We start from the raw sequence: 15,448 nt of genomic DNA, 5'->3' as shown, positions 1-15,448 counted from the left end.
TCGACGTTTGTTTGATTCGGCACTCGCCCCTGCCAGCTCACAAATGCCGATGCATCCATTCTATTCTGAAAGTTTATATAGACCATTATACTTTACAGGTCATATTACCAAATGTTGTCAATCAAAGGCCAGTGTTGGGTATGAGACTCGTGTAAGTCGTTAGACCCGTCCACAACCATACACACGCAGGGCCTGCAAGTACTCCCTCAAGCCGATGAAGTGAACTTTTAGGCTCGTATTCCCACCCGACACTGCGTTGGGGGCAGATTGCTCCAAGAAACAGAGTTGCCAAGCCAGGGCACAATCGTCCCTCACTCGTTCGTACAAGGCTGTTACGCAACTCTATACAGCCCATAATCTGGTTGATGTTCCACAATTGTGCATCGTCAGACCCTTAAATTGCGGGCCGAAGGAGCTGTCATCCTGGCAGCGTACCCAGTTCTGCCTCCACTCTGACAAGCTTATTGCCAAGTCATTTCGAAGCTGGAAGCTGCTTTCCTCCGCCAGAGAAGCAATATGCTGGATTCGCGTCGTGAAAACTGACGTGGATACGTTGGAGGCAATCTCATGCCAAATGAGAAGGCACACAGGGGGCACAATTGCAGAAAGTCAGGTGTCGATGATCCCCAGGGGGGAGGGGAGACGGGCGCCACCCAGACCCAGCTAGGGGTCTTCATTTCCCCAGATCGAAAGTATGCACATGCTTATTGGCTGAACGACATCACCGAGGCAGCTGCCATCGAGTTGGAGAACGGGAACCAACATTGCCTCCGCTTCTCAGCCAGTTGCAGCGGCTGGTAAACATCTTCTCCATTCAATGCTCCCTGAGCTGTAACTCCCACCTACTAAAGACACGTCGAACCCACGATATCCTACGTCTGCGAACCGAACACCCCTCGCATTGCCTTCGCGAAAACACACATCCACACATCCACCACCATGAAGATCACACTAGTAGCCCTCGCTGGCGTCAGTTTGGTGGCAGCCCAGTTTGATGGCTTACCTCAGTGCGCGGTACGAACGAACTCCTGAGCTGTCTGGAGGATACTTCATCACAACCATCAATTGGTTGGTGCTACTATAGTCGTCAGAAGCTGACATAAACACGCATAACAGCAAGGATGCGTAACCAAATTCACTTCCGGAAGCAACATCGGCGGCTGCCCCCAGATCGACGCCAAATGCATTTGCTCTCAGCAGACGTTTCTGAGCGACATCGCATGCTGCTTGGCCTCGGTCTGCAACGCTGCTGACCAGCAGGCCGCAGTAGACTTCGCCATCAAGTTCTGCAGCACACAAGGCGTCCAGGTCCCTACCGCCGTCAGCTGTTCGACAACGGCCACCAGCACCGCCACCGGCTCCGGCACCGGCGCTTCTACAGTTCCTGCCATTACTGCTGGCGGCAACAGCACCGCGACCACTTCCTCCGCAGCATCATCCTCATCATCAACGACGTCAGCTAGCCCGAACGCCGGCAATGCCGGTGCAGTGGGAACGGCGGGTGTATTCGGCGGACTCCTTGCGGCTCTTGCACTCATCTAGGTCTCTTTCAGGAGATGCAGCAAACGGTTTCTCAACTTAGTTTGTGCTTTCCTACATGGTACCATGGTGCGAAGGATGCGGGAGAATATATTAATCACGACAAAATCATTCCACAGAATGAACTCCTGAGTCATGTAAATACATACCGTAGATGGATGTAGGGCCCTAACCATCACTACCCATATCAACTATCGGAACCTTGTCGTGTCTTGGCTGCTTGGCGTATCGATTCGAAGCTGTAAAGACTACGTGCTTGGGTCAAGAGTACTCTGTTGACATCGTGGATATGTACACCGAACTGGAGAATGCTTGCTCGTTTGTGTCCAGGTTCCGCAGTTGTTGACACGAACGATAAGCCGTGATCTAGAGTTTGATGGGCGCTCATGACCTATCCGAAAGTGATAAGTCAATCACGAAACTACGCATCGGAAGCATCACTTCCGCAGACTACACTTGTTTGGTGATAGCTAAACTGCCCTCGAGGCACGTTGTGTGCCAAACAGCGGCTGGTGCTCGCAAACCAATCGAGTCGTGGTCAAGCTGGAAACCATAGCGGGCGTCACTGCAGGCTATATGCTTTCAAGAGCGCCGCGGGACTAGAGGCGCGATGCTCGTCACAGCCGGACGTCGTCCCCGAAGGGTTCAAGACGGGTTGCAGCCGGCGAGTGCTCGGTGGTGCTAGATGGCTCGATAGACTACTGCAGACGGGTGGACGGTAGAGCCCGAGCGTTGGCGGAACCCGGGAGCCGGATTCATCAACATGTCCGAATAGGAAACACTTGCTATGGTACATGCGTGGCCCATGTACGATGATGAACTAATCGGGGACCCCAGACCCCAAATGCGGTGGTGAAGCTTGGCTCGAATACCTCACGAGTACTCGGTACGAGTTATGGGGTTCCTCTACCTGCGGTACTGGTTTGTTTTCCTGGCTGCTGGGATAGGCCTGATGTTGACAAGATCGGACGAGCGCTCAGACGTCCGCGAAACCAACGGGGCCCATGGTGGCAGGGATGCTAAGGAAGTTACCTTTGCGCTCAGACGTTCGGGCACCGCGGAATACCTTGTCATCGCGATGATGCTAATTTCTGCTCCTGTACGATCTGTTTGCGCCGTCTGCAGGGCACGCAGGCAAGCAAACCAATCTATTGAAGATCGGGCCTCATCGATCTGGGCCGCCTGGCAGCGTTACATCCATCAACTGACCGGTCTGGCGGTTGACGTTGTCAAGGTTGTGTGAGTTCTGGACGGAAGCGGGTTGCAATACAGAGACGGATTAGCGTTCCGCTACTTGCTTCACTGCCGCTGTCGCAAGCAGAGCGTCAAAGAAGCTAACTGTAGTCAGTATCAAACCGTAGAAAGAAACTAGGAGTAGTCATCTTTTCGTCAGCATACAGCAAATTAACTTGAGTGCCTCGCGCCCGTTGGGCAGAGATCGTTGCCCCACATCGCACTTGTTGGCTTGTCTGAGCCTCGCTGAGGCTCTTCAGTATTATCCACCACACTGCAGTACATGTGTACATACCTATGGGACTATATCCATCTGCGGCTCTAGTCCCACGCTCAAGCCAAGCGGCTTCGTTTCGGTTTCGGCACTGTAGCAGCCTCCAATAAGGCTGACCACGGAAGAAATCTGTCCATAGGGATTTGTTCCGTGGACTACGGGCCAATGATTGGCCGCAGCACTGGGTGTATAAACACCGTATAGCCAGAGCTTCGCAGCAGGCAACTGGCTGATTGAGGTCATTGTGTCAAGCCAAGTCAGACCCGGGAATCTGCTCAGTCACTTTGATAGACAATCTGCATCCGTCAACAGGACTACCGACTGATCATGCCACATGTGGTATGTTACAAAGAGCGGTGTTGGTACCATGTACAATAAGGTTGCGCGCTCCGATATGTTGAGCCGAACCGTAGCGACAGTACGGGGTACTACCTCGGGATCATCTTGAAACTTTACTACCGTTGTGACCCAGCCCGCACGGCAGATGCAGCTCACCTCGAAGCATGCGCAACGGGGAATGTCCCGGGAGATGAGAATGGCTGCATCCTCGTCGATGTGGCGGCCGGTACTTCGACGGTTACCGCCATCCGCTCCCACTACCATGGTAGGTATCGTACGGCAACGATTCCGGCCCACTACGAGTGCGCAGACCTCCACTGCAAAGATAGCTACGTGCTAGCGTCAGTTAACAAACCCCGTTGGGGGCAAGGACAAACAACTGAGCTGTTGCGAGAGTCTTGGTTCAGCTGGCCTTGATGCACGATCTTACCATGCATTGATGAATGATCTTCAAAGCAGGCAAAGAGTCCTCATGTGACAATAGGCATCTGGACGGGCGTTTGGTCTATGTATGCCAAGCCTTCCGTCCGGAGGAAATGCAGAATATGTCACATTCGATCAAACGTCGAGGCTCAACCTGGAACCTGCAGCAAGCGCGGTTGCAGCTGGCCAACCAATCTGATGCACAGATCCCGATCGGGGCAAGTAATAGATGGGACATGCTTGATGGGATCGTGCTGTCAGACGGGATGCGCCAGCAGCTGCGGAAGCAGTGACACCTACTACTAGGTACTTGCTGTACGATGTAGTTCCCAGCCAAACATACGTTTCGAGCCCGCCCACCTCAAGATCCCAAGGTGTACCATGTCAACAGAGAAGAAATATCTCGCCCATGACGTGCAGCGCAGCGCGGAACTATCTTCATCCCTAGATGAAAACACCAACGATGGCCTATATGAAACTAAGGCCGATAGTGTTAAGCGGGGTAATGAGCTGGTCGGCTTTGTGTTGAACCTGTTTCCGCGGGCTATAGCATATTACCTAACTTAGGATGGGCAAAGATCCATTTTGTACAGTACTGGCTGTCTCTATCAAGAGTGCCGCATGTATGTACTGCAGTACATAGTAGCTTGGCAAGCTTCCCGCGTTGAAGAGATCCGCAGCGGCAGAGAGTGGTTCTGATTGGATGTGTGGTCGGGTTCCCATGATTCGCCTGAGGTAACGAGACTTTTCTGTTGCGCAGATCTGGATAGTGTTCGTTGGTAGCGAGTAGCCCTGTCCCTGGAACGTCCAACGCCTTTGAGCTGCAGAGCGGGAAGACCGTGGGGGTGCTCATCTCATCAAGCTGCTTTCGCGGGATGGAGGCCTGGCTGCGAGTACGATGCGACATGGTATCGCAATCAACTCAGATCCTCGTGTTCGTCTCCCTCAAACCTGACAGGTATGTATCAATCGGCCGAGTGTTCCGGAGGAGGAGGAGGAGATATCGAACGGTGGTTCGACGACGCCATCGCTTGCGCGTTGTCATCTGGGTTGTGCAGCTCGGTCACAAGCGTGGATGGACGAACGGGAGCTAGCCGCCTTTTTCACATCTGCGCTGCTGGAGTTTTGTGCCCATTGTGACCACTTCCAGACATTAACACAGCTCTTATCAGCGAGAGAAACGCATTGATGATCTGGGCCTGCGCAACCCGAGGGTTGTGACAGATCTCGCAGCAACAGCGCTGGGTTCCCCTCACGGACCTCTAATGCGTGTATGTACTCTCGCCTGCGCGTTGATGATGAACAGCTGTCGGGTACTACTATGGTACTATGCATGGTGCTCCGTCCAGCGTGGTGGGTTTTAGTTCCGTCTTCAGTTCCGAGTTCAGTTCCGTAACCCTGGTTAGACAGGCATCCGAGCGGGAGTTTCTCTATTCCACATGGGAATTAAACTTCCAGCAATTCGTCCATCTCAATTTTCCTTTTGCGAGGCCCGTGAGGTCGAGTAAAAGCTTAACCCTAAAGGCATTGCGCCCCGAAATCTCCTACCAGCTGCCCAACCTGCCAGGTGAGCCAATGGCTTGAGCTATGACTGCAGGCAAGCTTGTATAGCAGAACCGAATTTAGCACATGAGAGGAGGAAGCTACCCTTGTTGTTTTCCGCCCCCTCCACACTTATCATGCTGCTTGGGCCTCAGGCAGATCTCGTCAAGGAAACCTACATGCGTGTGTAACTCCGCCGCTCGCTGCTGGAGAGAAGCACCGGGGCAGCATACGGCGATACATCCGTCCTGTGATAAGTTTCGCTATATTAATACCAGACCCCTCCCGCGAAAGGCGGAGCACATGATATGCCTCGCACCTCAATCGCACCATTCGGGCTATTTACAAAATCATGCGATGATTTCGCCAACGGTCTCCCACCAGCAAACGATCTCTGGGACTCTCCACAAAACCCGCTACGTTCCTGGGGGGCTGCTCCCCCCCAGCACTGGAGGCTGCCGAGACCATCCCTAAAATTGAAAAGAGACTCGGCCCCACCCAGCCCTTGTCCGCCGAATCAACCGATCTGCCCTGTAGTTAAGTATCACGCGCCCAAAACGTTCAAGTTTTTGAGATATAGCCATCGCGTTATGAATAATAAGATGCTCGTTAAGACTGGAATGTGCCGTGTAAGCGCCCTTCGCTGACGTACTATGCCTGAACGAGCGTATGCTGTGTCTATGTTTATCTCGAGTCTCTAGGCAAAGACCAGGCACCCTGGAACATATAGATGACCTCCGCTGGTGACGACGATACGTTGTTTATCTTAATATTTGATTGCATTTTGGGCACCCATTGAGATGAGCAGTTCGGCTGGCTGGCTCGCTTATACGTGTTTAGAAAGGATTACGCGACTCCGGAGTAACTCTCGAGCCCCAGGCCCATGGGATGATACTTTTGCTTGTGCTCTGAGAGCGCTATCGACTGCTGCTGATTGCTCGACCGTCCGAGGGGTCTGAGTGTGGAAAAGGTGGGCGGGCAGGGTTTGAGCCACCATGACATACCTAAAATTTGGATTTGGGCGACACAGACTGGGTCGGCACGAGTTGCTGGGGGCTTCTCATATTCCCCATTCGTTCTAATTACCGGAGCAGACTTGTCGCTACTGTTCTCCTTTCATACCAACGGCGGACGCTTCTCCCACATCACGACAATGGAACGCATGCATCCGAGTCCTCCGCATCTTGGTTGCCAGGCCTGATGAAAATATACCCATGGGACCACGTTGCAGTGGACGGAGAGTCAACTATTGTGCAGATACTGTGTGGGCTGGTTACTGAAGCAAACGGCACACCAACTAACCTGACTAGGCGGCTCGGGAATGGGGCTCGCTTCAGGCTCCATGGGGTGACAACCGAGGGAAAGCCTCGCAGACAAGCGTGGTCTCACCTCAGTGGGACCCCGTTCTGGCCTTCTACGAAGTCGATACACGGCGAACCGACGTTGCGGGCAGAGCCTGGAAAAGACAACCCTAAACACTCGCCAAGCCCGAGCAGGGGCGCATCGACCATAGATTTACCTTGCATGGCGCCTTGACAGGAAGACGTCTCCAGGAACGGGGGGGTTGTTCCCCTCCCAACATTCATCCGTCGCGAACCTTGAGGGCCCACGTTGCTGAATAACCAAGCAATGTACCTGCCTGGTACTATACCTACCCGTTTCGCGCTGTTGCTTTTCCAACCCACCCACCCCTGGACTATGACAATTGGCGTGCTGGCCCCAGAGACCAAAGACCTAGTTTACTGCTCTGTCCCTTGTTTGTAGTCTGTACTCGACGCAGGCCGGGCTCCGTCTGCTGTCAAATACTACCGACGCTTGGCCCCGTCCCACGCTGGCTGTGCTCGCGCTTGCCCCTCTTCAACCCCCAATGCCACCCTGGACCTACACAGAGACAAGGATCGACTTTTCATGGCGCACCATCTCTGACTCGTCTGCGAGAGCCCGGTCCCTGCCTGCCTGCCTTGCCCATTGATCGTCTGATGGAGCCCCGAAGAAAATATGAAGCCCCGTTGTCACACGTTGAAGACCAGGCGCACAGCTCATTGACCGTCATGACGGACTCTCGGACATGGGTCAGGCTTGGACAGGCCCGCCCATGCTCCCTGTCTCCAGACCCAGACCCTGGGCTGCAAGTGATATACCCATGTCCACTCCGCGATACATGGCAATCCAGTAGTTTAGGTATGTAGACTGGTGGGTGTTGAGCTTGCTCTCAATATGCCTAAATTGCAACTCACGCCCGCCAGGGACCAGCCTGACCCATACCTCACCTTTCTTATTATTGCTCCCCGGCCAGGGTAGCTTGCTGTCGTCTTTGCCTTTCACCAGAGCTTCACCACCCAGCCTGCCTCCAGCTATATAAACATGATTAGCTGCCTGGTGACAAGTGCTTCCCAGCCCACTTCGTAGTTGCCATATCCACATACACATCACCGCCCGGACCTGGGCAGCACTCTCAAGACTTTTGTCACCACCGCTCGTGGCAGGTACACCGAGTGAGTCCGTCTCGCCGCCGAGGTTCCATATGTGACTGACGCTAACCTGGGCAGAATCTCCGCGGGAAACAGCTTTGTCAACATGTGTGACTTCACCAAAAACTACTACATCTACACATCCTGTGTCGACCCTGGGACACATTTCTTCAGGACTTCCGTGGACGGTAGCCGGAAGCATTCATGTCCGAAAGGGCCACACGAGCGATACATTGTACTGCCGGGCCAATGTCCACTCTGCGGATGACGCATCATGATTCTGGTACTCGACGGCAGATCTCCATTCCAAACCTGGCAGCCCCCTTTGGCCACCGAGGTCAAAATCAGGCGCAACGGAACGTACGCCGGAGTCTTCGCCAGAAACTACCACATTCCCGCGTAATCGGCTCGAGGACTTAATTCCAAATGTATGGTCAGGCTCATAGCGAGATCCGAGCTGTCGGATTCGGACATTCATTTGGAGATCGCTTAATCTGAGTGAGGGTGTGCTACTTCAAGCAAAGGAGGCTTTTTCTTTCTTTCTCCATGAGCACACGCAGGTCACTGGTCTCAAGGGCTCGGGAACTCTTGCAGGAAAGGCGGCGGCAAAGCAGCAAGCGGGCACGCCCGACGTCTCTGATACGGAGCAGGATCGGGATTAGTCCCGCACGCCAGGGAAGAAGCACATGGCTCGACAGGCACCCATGCGGACGACAGCTCATTCATTGGTTCAGACGTGATGGCATATTTAGCGGCATCGGATGTATGGCGTAAGGGATCTGGTTTTTGAAAGGTCACTTCATCTATGGAATTCGCAACCACAGGCATAGCACGGGTTTCTTTGGGGGTCACGGGATATGCACAATAATCTTGTGGTGTACCGAAATGGGAAAAACAGTTTGCCACAGCTGCTGTCAGGCGTTTTGGGATGGATGGACCACTCAGGTCCATGGTTCACTTTGCTAGCGACATCATGGATATTGAATACCTTGCATGATATACCATACTTCGCTCAAGGCAGCTTGATTTGTACGATATGTCGTTGTCATCAACCCAAAATAGGTCGACCAACGGGTACAGTTGGCAGTACATCGTGCGTCAGCAAACATCACCCTTGTGTTTTGCCTAAGTCGGCAGGCCGAGACGACCAGAAAGCCACCATGCTCCTGCCTGTCACCCATTCCACACGCGGTGTCTTCTTAGATGAGGTTGGTGGAGCAGCTTTTCCGACCCTGAAGCCACTCCGCCGTCGCCCTCCACACAAAGTGTGTGTATAACACATCCTTGATATAGGTCTTCGACGTCCCCTCCTACCGCCCAACAGTGCCGGGTTTGATATTTACTGATCAGGTTCTCCCGAGCCAGTAGAGCCTCAAGCACGAGGACTATTTCGAGGTCAAACCAGAATGCTCTACTAGTTACGTATCTTTCACCTGAATGTAGCGGACGATCTACAGCACTTTGGAACACGCACGGAAACGCGGGAGGCGTCATGACCTTTCTGTGTCACGAGCTTGCTGCTCCACCCGGGCCTCAGGGCGGTCTCCTTCGTCTTTAAGCGCAAAGATCCTTGACTATATCAAAGAATTTCCGTCTGATAGGCCGCCTAGCCTTCATAACCCCGGGTCGAGGAGGATATGCAGCCCCAGGCTACCCACTCTTCCGCCGAGATGGGGGGAATGTGTGGCACAGACGATCGCGCCGGCTTGCTGTCCCTTTCGACTCAGCTGCATATCGGTTTCCCTGCCATCCAACCAAAGCAGGGCAGATTCCTAATATACTGGGCCTGGCACATGGGCCGCCACCTCCATCACAACCAAGCCGTTTGACTTCATCGTGCCATCGATCTCAGGACGGCATCCTGTAGAGCACGGGGAAACGTCGACGTGCATCCGCCACGTTGCTCATACAACCTGGAGTTGCACTGCGGGTCAGGGCCATGCGGCATGACAGAAACAACACATCTAAACACGGCCCCGGTTCGGTGAAGGGTCGTTGGCTGGTTGGCAAGCGCCTCTCGAAAGTGTTTGATAAGAGATTCCCCCAAGACGAGGGTGCAAGAATAGCCCGTGGCACTGCGCCGACCAGCCCAATTGATGTGCATGAAATGGTGGCTAGCATCACATCCTCCCGCTCCCAACGATCGGACGAAGACCGAAAAGTTGGAAGACCGGTCTGAGAGAAACTTAAAATTTACGATTCTCAGATGTACAGGTCCACGTAAGAGCACGTAGATGCGGGGAAGGTGGTTTCTGCAGACCCTGATTCAATGCAGAATTCTGGATGTAGCTCGATCGTTGAATCTGAGATGAGATACATGCCCTGGCATAGCATGGTCATGCAGTATACACGACATGCCCAGTCTTCCTATGCATTGGACGGACTCGCCGCATCATGCCACTGCATTTGCTGCAATGTTCCAAAACTAATATCCATGGAGCAAGACCATAATGAGCCTCGCTTTCTTTGCGTTCCGCGCGGCAACAAGGCGACCTCATACGCAATTTTGCAGAGTGCATATAGCCACAGGGCTATAATGGCCCCATCGTGGCTTGCGGCGTCGTTTCCCCTTCTAAGCGAGAGCCTCAGCTTGACGCGGTCCCGCTGCAGATGCACCGTTTCATTATGCAGCATAATCTTGTCTGAAGATCTATCATCTGACTTTGGACAGGGAGGTAGCTTGGATCTATGGAGGAGGAGGCGTTCGCTACCCGTCTTCGTCGAGAGACAGAGATAATCTTCCCCCAACCCAGCTACTGGAAGCGTCTCCTGCGCCGAATTCCGAGGTCGAGGGATGGGCTCGTCGTGAACATTGAAGTTGCTAAGAAATGCTCGGGCTTGAAACCCCTGAGGTCGATTCAGAGTTGTATCAGAAACCGGGACTTTGACCCTCAGGCATATCTCCGTGTGCAAGATCGACCGGTAAACCCATTGCGGCAAGAACCCCCCGAGAGGGCCGAGGGTCCGTGCTCTCCGACGCACGTATAGACGTTGTTATCCACCCATGCACGGTGGCATGCGCTGTAGCACTGAGCCACTGGACCCCTGAGAGGCCGTCTCCCTCTTATTTCCAGGATCCTCTGTGCATTACACGACGATCCTCCGCCCGGTTATCCCGGCCACTACGACCATCAGACCAAGAAAAAGCAAGGATCGCGACCGGCTCTATACTCACTGCCTAGAAGACGGGATACCCGGCTATAGCGTCAGCCTCGGGTCGCGCCGGGCCAGACCCCCGGTCCAGCTCCTAATCCCGGGGCTTGGCCTGTCGTAACTAGTGCGCGATGCGTCTGATGCCCCATCAAAGAGTGGGAATACTTCCTTGGAACTCGGCAAAGTGGACAGTGCTTCGTTCGGGGCTTCTTGTTTGTGCCATGGTACGTGGATGTAGAATCCACAGTCCAAGGACACAATCTTCGACTTCATCGCCGGAAAAGCCTCGGTCTCCGGCACGCACCAGCTTTGACATCTGGTTCTTCCTGCATACGAGCCTGTAGTATACATAACCGCCATCCCAACATGGAAACACGCATATCCAGAGAGCGCTAACGAGCCAGCTGCCCTGGTACGGCGCTTCGCTTGTGATATGGTCTCGTATTGCATGACTCTGCAAATTATTTGATTACCACGAGGTTTACTCTTCTGGTAGGAGTCTGCATTGGCAGTGTTATGTACACCTCCGTCAACCAATCACTGGACTTGGTTAACCGTATATGATGTGACAAGAAACGAAGTGAGCTCAGGTAACCCATCAGGACTCCAATGTTTACGTTGCCATGACATACCTGGTCCATACTATGCAAGCTCCAATGGAATTCGCGATCATGCCTTCCAGTCAATTTCAGTAGTTCGATTGACGAGTCGGAGTACCGCCCAGGCGGCTGTTGGCGCTGCTCCAAACGAAAGCTCCCTACGTACGGGGATATGAAAATCCCTGCGCTAGATGCCGTGATTTAAATATAGCCGTCGATAAATAAAAAACACCCAAGTAGCTGAAGGGTCTTTATACGCGTGGGCAAAGATGTCTGCTGAAAAGTGTAGAGTACGAGATGCGTTCTACCTTTGTATTGGAAGCGCTTCCTCCTACTATTCAAAGAAAAATGCTCGCTAAGCACACTTTTTGGCAACCATGCCCATACTCTATAAAGTAATGCACCATGCTGCTCTCCTCAATCAACGCCGTTACACTATGCAAAGCGTGTATCTTGGTAACGTGGCGGACCTAAAAAATTTCCGATCATCAAATCAAAATGACATGTGGATACCACCTTGCTCCGGTCGTATGGACTTCCTCCCATGGCCATTGACTACTGGGCTTCGTCAGGGTAAATGCTCTGCACCACCTTCCAGCACCACGACGCTGCAGCGTCGAAATCCTTCAAGTCTCGTATCCAGTCGATGTACAGGCGAACAGTCTCCCGGGCATTGAACTCGAACTCGCTATCAAGCAACTCAGCCCTGATCCGTATCAAGATTGGGACATGTCGAGATAGGTGCAATATGAGTAGTATGCCGAGAAAATTCTGGCTCCACAACGCCAGGAAAGGCACGAGGCGCTTCTTGTTACGAGTGGGAGACATTGTAATGGGCCACAACAATGAGCTCTTAAGGCACACGGCAACCCCCTCAGCGTCTTCATGGGTGACCATTTCCGGATGGTGAGTTGCCTTATAGATAAACGGACGGTAGATTAGATGTTTGACGTGATAGTAGCGCGTCCTCAGAATGGCTGCTTGAATATCTGCAGCATATGGGTAATCGACCATAGCATTGTTGAAATCCGTGGTAAAGTTTATATTCGAATGCCCATCCGGAAGTTGCTGCGGAAACACTGATTGATTGTAGATGCCTTGGCTTCCACTAGAGAAGCCATCGTAATGGGAGTCCGCCCAGTTGAGATAGGGCGGTAGAAGACCACGCCATTGATCTAATTGGGAAGCCAGCTGTTTTATGGTAGCTACAGCAGATTGGCTCATCGATCCCGAACTTGAGGAGGAATCACCGCTGGTAGGAACGAAAGCTGGACCTTTTTAGTTGCGGTACTAGAAAGGACCTAAACATTGGAATCTGAGGGGCAAGAGGACTCAATCCAATTTCTATCTCATATGAAGGCAGAGGATATGCTTACCGTTTGTAAGAGCTTTGTGAAATTCGACCGAGAGCCGTCGAAGCACAATCTGCGACGCGAAATGCTCTTGAAAATGCGACGCTTGGTTGCTGATATAGTCTTCTTCGGAAAAGGCGCCGGCACTGAAGTCAGGAAGTCCAACTATTTCTTCCAGGTGGTGCAGCCCCGTAAGAGGCATGTTGAACTCCAAATTGAGACATCTGGAAATGTAAGCAGGATAACTCTATGCCAAGTCACCGAGGCGGTTGCTTACGTTTCTGTGATCAGACAGTGCCAGAACAGTCTCCTGATTAAGTCGGCGCGGATGGACACCAGCTCCCCAGGGTTGCTACTTGCTTGTTAGCTTGTCTAGGTGGCAAATCTCATTCAGAAGCCCGACCTTGTCAATAAGGCCTGGCAAGCCAATGAGGCTGATGTGGTCATTCTCCAGAACTCCTATAATCATGCACTGTCAGCCATTCGGCTGTTAGAGAGGGAAACCTAATGAAGAAGAGCATACCGTGTGAAGGCAGCAGGTTCCATAGTAAAGACTGGTATTCATTGGTCAGTAGATAGTCCCGATCGGCTGGTGATGATAACTTACGCGGCCAATGCAAATATTTGCACATTCTCAAGGCTGCACTCTGTGAGATTGAATCCCATGCGCTTCCTCGCCTCGTTGAAGAACAACACACCAGGGTGGGTTTCCAGGGAAACGCCCTTGATGCCCCCTGGGCGACCCTTGTGTATCATCAAGGGATCACCCTGAACGCTGGCAATAGCAACTTCGCCTAGAGCTAGTATCAGGCAAATCAGCGTCGAATTTATATCATTGCCCAAGCCTCGTGTTGCTAGTGGAGGAAGCACTTGGGTCTGAAAGAAGTGTCGGTCCACGATCGGATACAACAAATTGAAGCTGTCAAAATACGCCTTACTCAGACTTTGCATAGTCTCCCATTGCAGGTCCAAGGAAGTCATATGTGTCCCATCGGGTAGAGCCGACAATGATGAGCCTGGAGGCGGCTTAGATTTCTGACTCTGTGAAGTTTGCGGCCCTAGAGCTATAGGTATACTTTGTAGTTGCAACCCCGACAATATAGATGCACCGTCCTTCTGCAGCAAGGTCAAGTTGATGGACGAAGACTCAAGTGCTGACGATTCAAGTATTTGCCGCACGTAGGGCCATGAGAGCATCTTGTAAGCACCCGAGACATATACGTAGTGGGTCGCTTCCGGCGAAGTAGGTGTGATGGAGACGGTGAAGTTTGCGTTGGCCGTTTGCCAGGACCCAGACTTCCCGCCTCCAAGAGCGGATGCGGCCCGGCCTTGATCTGAGACTTCACTCTGCTGGCCTGTGAATGATCCATATAATGATAGGTTGTCGACTTTCCCTTCCAGGCTTTTCAGACGCTCCAAGATCTCAACCAGAGTTTTGTCTTTCCTGGGTCAAATCAGCCTTCAAGCCCGAACAGCTAGAGTTGTTTGCTGGACAACCTACTTGGTCGGTTGAGGCTCTCGATACTTGCATTCAAGCTATACCGAATTTTTAGTGAAACCCGCAAAGCTGAACTTGTCGGTGTAGCCAAACCTTCATTCGTACGCAGCTCGCACACTTCGGCCTTTCTTCTGAGCATCGCTGCTTTCTCTGAATTAAATAACGCAGTCAGCACCCACCTGAGAAAGGTGATCAGAGAGGCATGACGACTGGAAGTCGCCACCGGCGTTGTCGAGATGTAGCATAGCGATTTATGACCGAAAGACTCTCTCCGGCGGAGGGGGAACAAAAGTTTTCTTCCACTGACCTGGCGACAGCTCTCGCACTGGTTGACAGAGGTTAGTTTCGGTTGACTGATGGGTGTATTGAATCAGGAGATCATGTCTGAAGCATAAACTTCAATGCCAGAAGTGACGGTTCGGTCATAAGAGGTATACGTACAGCTTGGGCCGCAATAGCCCCCCTTTCTTTTCTGCTAGCAGTCGATAGCCCTGGGACTGCCGAGCTTGCGCTATTTGGGGGGGTTCCGGCATCCATTCTGAACGAACCGAAACCTTGATCAAGACCGAGGCATCGACGTGTCCGAGGAGTGCAGGTTGACGCAAGGCTTTGAGATACAAGGCAACCCTTCTTTGTCGACGCGCATCATCAGTGTTAGCTGGGTGGACTGGGACCAGGAACTAGATTCAAATCTTATAGCAAGGTATAGGACAAGAGCCTCTGGGTCGGCAGGGCAAGCTATCGGATTGGCCGATCGTACGGCCGGGAAGGTCCGCTGTGGTCTTGGTTTCGAGGGTCGCCACCACTGATGAGTTGTTTCGCACATATGGCCTGCATCTGGTGGTGCCGTCTCCTGCCAACTGCTTGGTGAGCAGTGCACGATAGTGGTGGGATGTTGCGGTCGCTAAAGTGTCGGCGTCGTACCCGATGAATCTCGGGCTGGCATCATGATCGGAGGGCCAGAATGGAGCATTTTCAAGCGACCCAGCCATGCGAAGTCAAAAGCCGAAGGTACTGATGACGCC

At 52.7% G+C, this 15,448-nt stretch overlaps 3 protein-coding genes across 3 annotated transcripts; 2 read left to right on the top strand and 1 right to left on the bottom strand.

The window, feature by feature from the left end:
* Nucleotides 1-939: 939 nt before the first annotated feature.
* On the top strand, nt 940-1,542 carry JN550_009302 (uncharacterized protein; the record flags this gene model as incomplete). Its single annotated transcript, XM_049321360.1, has 2 exons — nt 940-1,014; nt 1,117-1,542. 2 exons carry the CDS (start codon nt 940-942, stop codon nt 1,540-1,542), a joined length of 501 nt encoding a protein of 166 aa, XP_049168659.1.
* A 6,553-nt stretch (nt 1,543-8,095) lies between these two features.
* On the top strand, nt 8,096-8,483 carry JN550_009301 (uncharacterized protein; the record flags this gene model as incomplete). Its single annotated transcript, XM_049321358.1, has 2 exons — nt 8,096-8,220; nt 8,306-8,483. The coding sequence occupies 2 exons, from the start codon at nt 8,096-8,098 to the stop codon at nt 8,481-8,483; spliced, it is 303 nt and encodes a 100-aa protein (XP_049168658.1).
* Nucleotides 8,484-12,128: 3,645 nt separating this feature from the next.
* On the bottom strand, nt 12,129-14,562 carry JN550_009300 (uncharacterized protein; the record flags this gene model as incomplete). Its single annotated transcript, XM_049321357.1, has 7 exons — nt 12,129-12,748; nt 12,950-13,149; nt 13,203-13,277; nt 13,329-13,384; nt 13,449-13,479; nt 13,533-14,280; nt 14,427-14,562. The coding sequence occupies 7 exons, from the start codon at nt 14,560-14,562 to the stop codon at nt 12,129-12,131; spliced, it is 1,866 nt and encodes a 621-aa protein (XP_049168657.1).
* Nucleotides 14,563-15,448: the final 886 nt, after the last annotated feature.

The sequence above is a fragment of the Neoarthrinium moseri genome (genome assembly GCF_022829205.1).
Source record: "Neoarthrinium moseri strain CBS 164.80 chromosome Unknown scaffold42_Wmoseri_CBS_16480, whole genome shotgun sequence".
NCBI classification, from domain to species: domain Eukaryota; kingdom Fungi; phylum Ascomycota; class Sordariomycetes; order Amphisphaeriales; family Apiosporaceae; genus Neoarthrinium; species Neoarthrinium moseri.
This window is presented reverse-complemented; position numbering and strand designations above follow the sequence as displayed.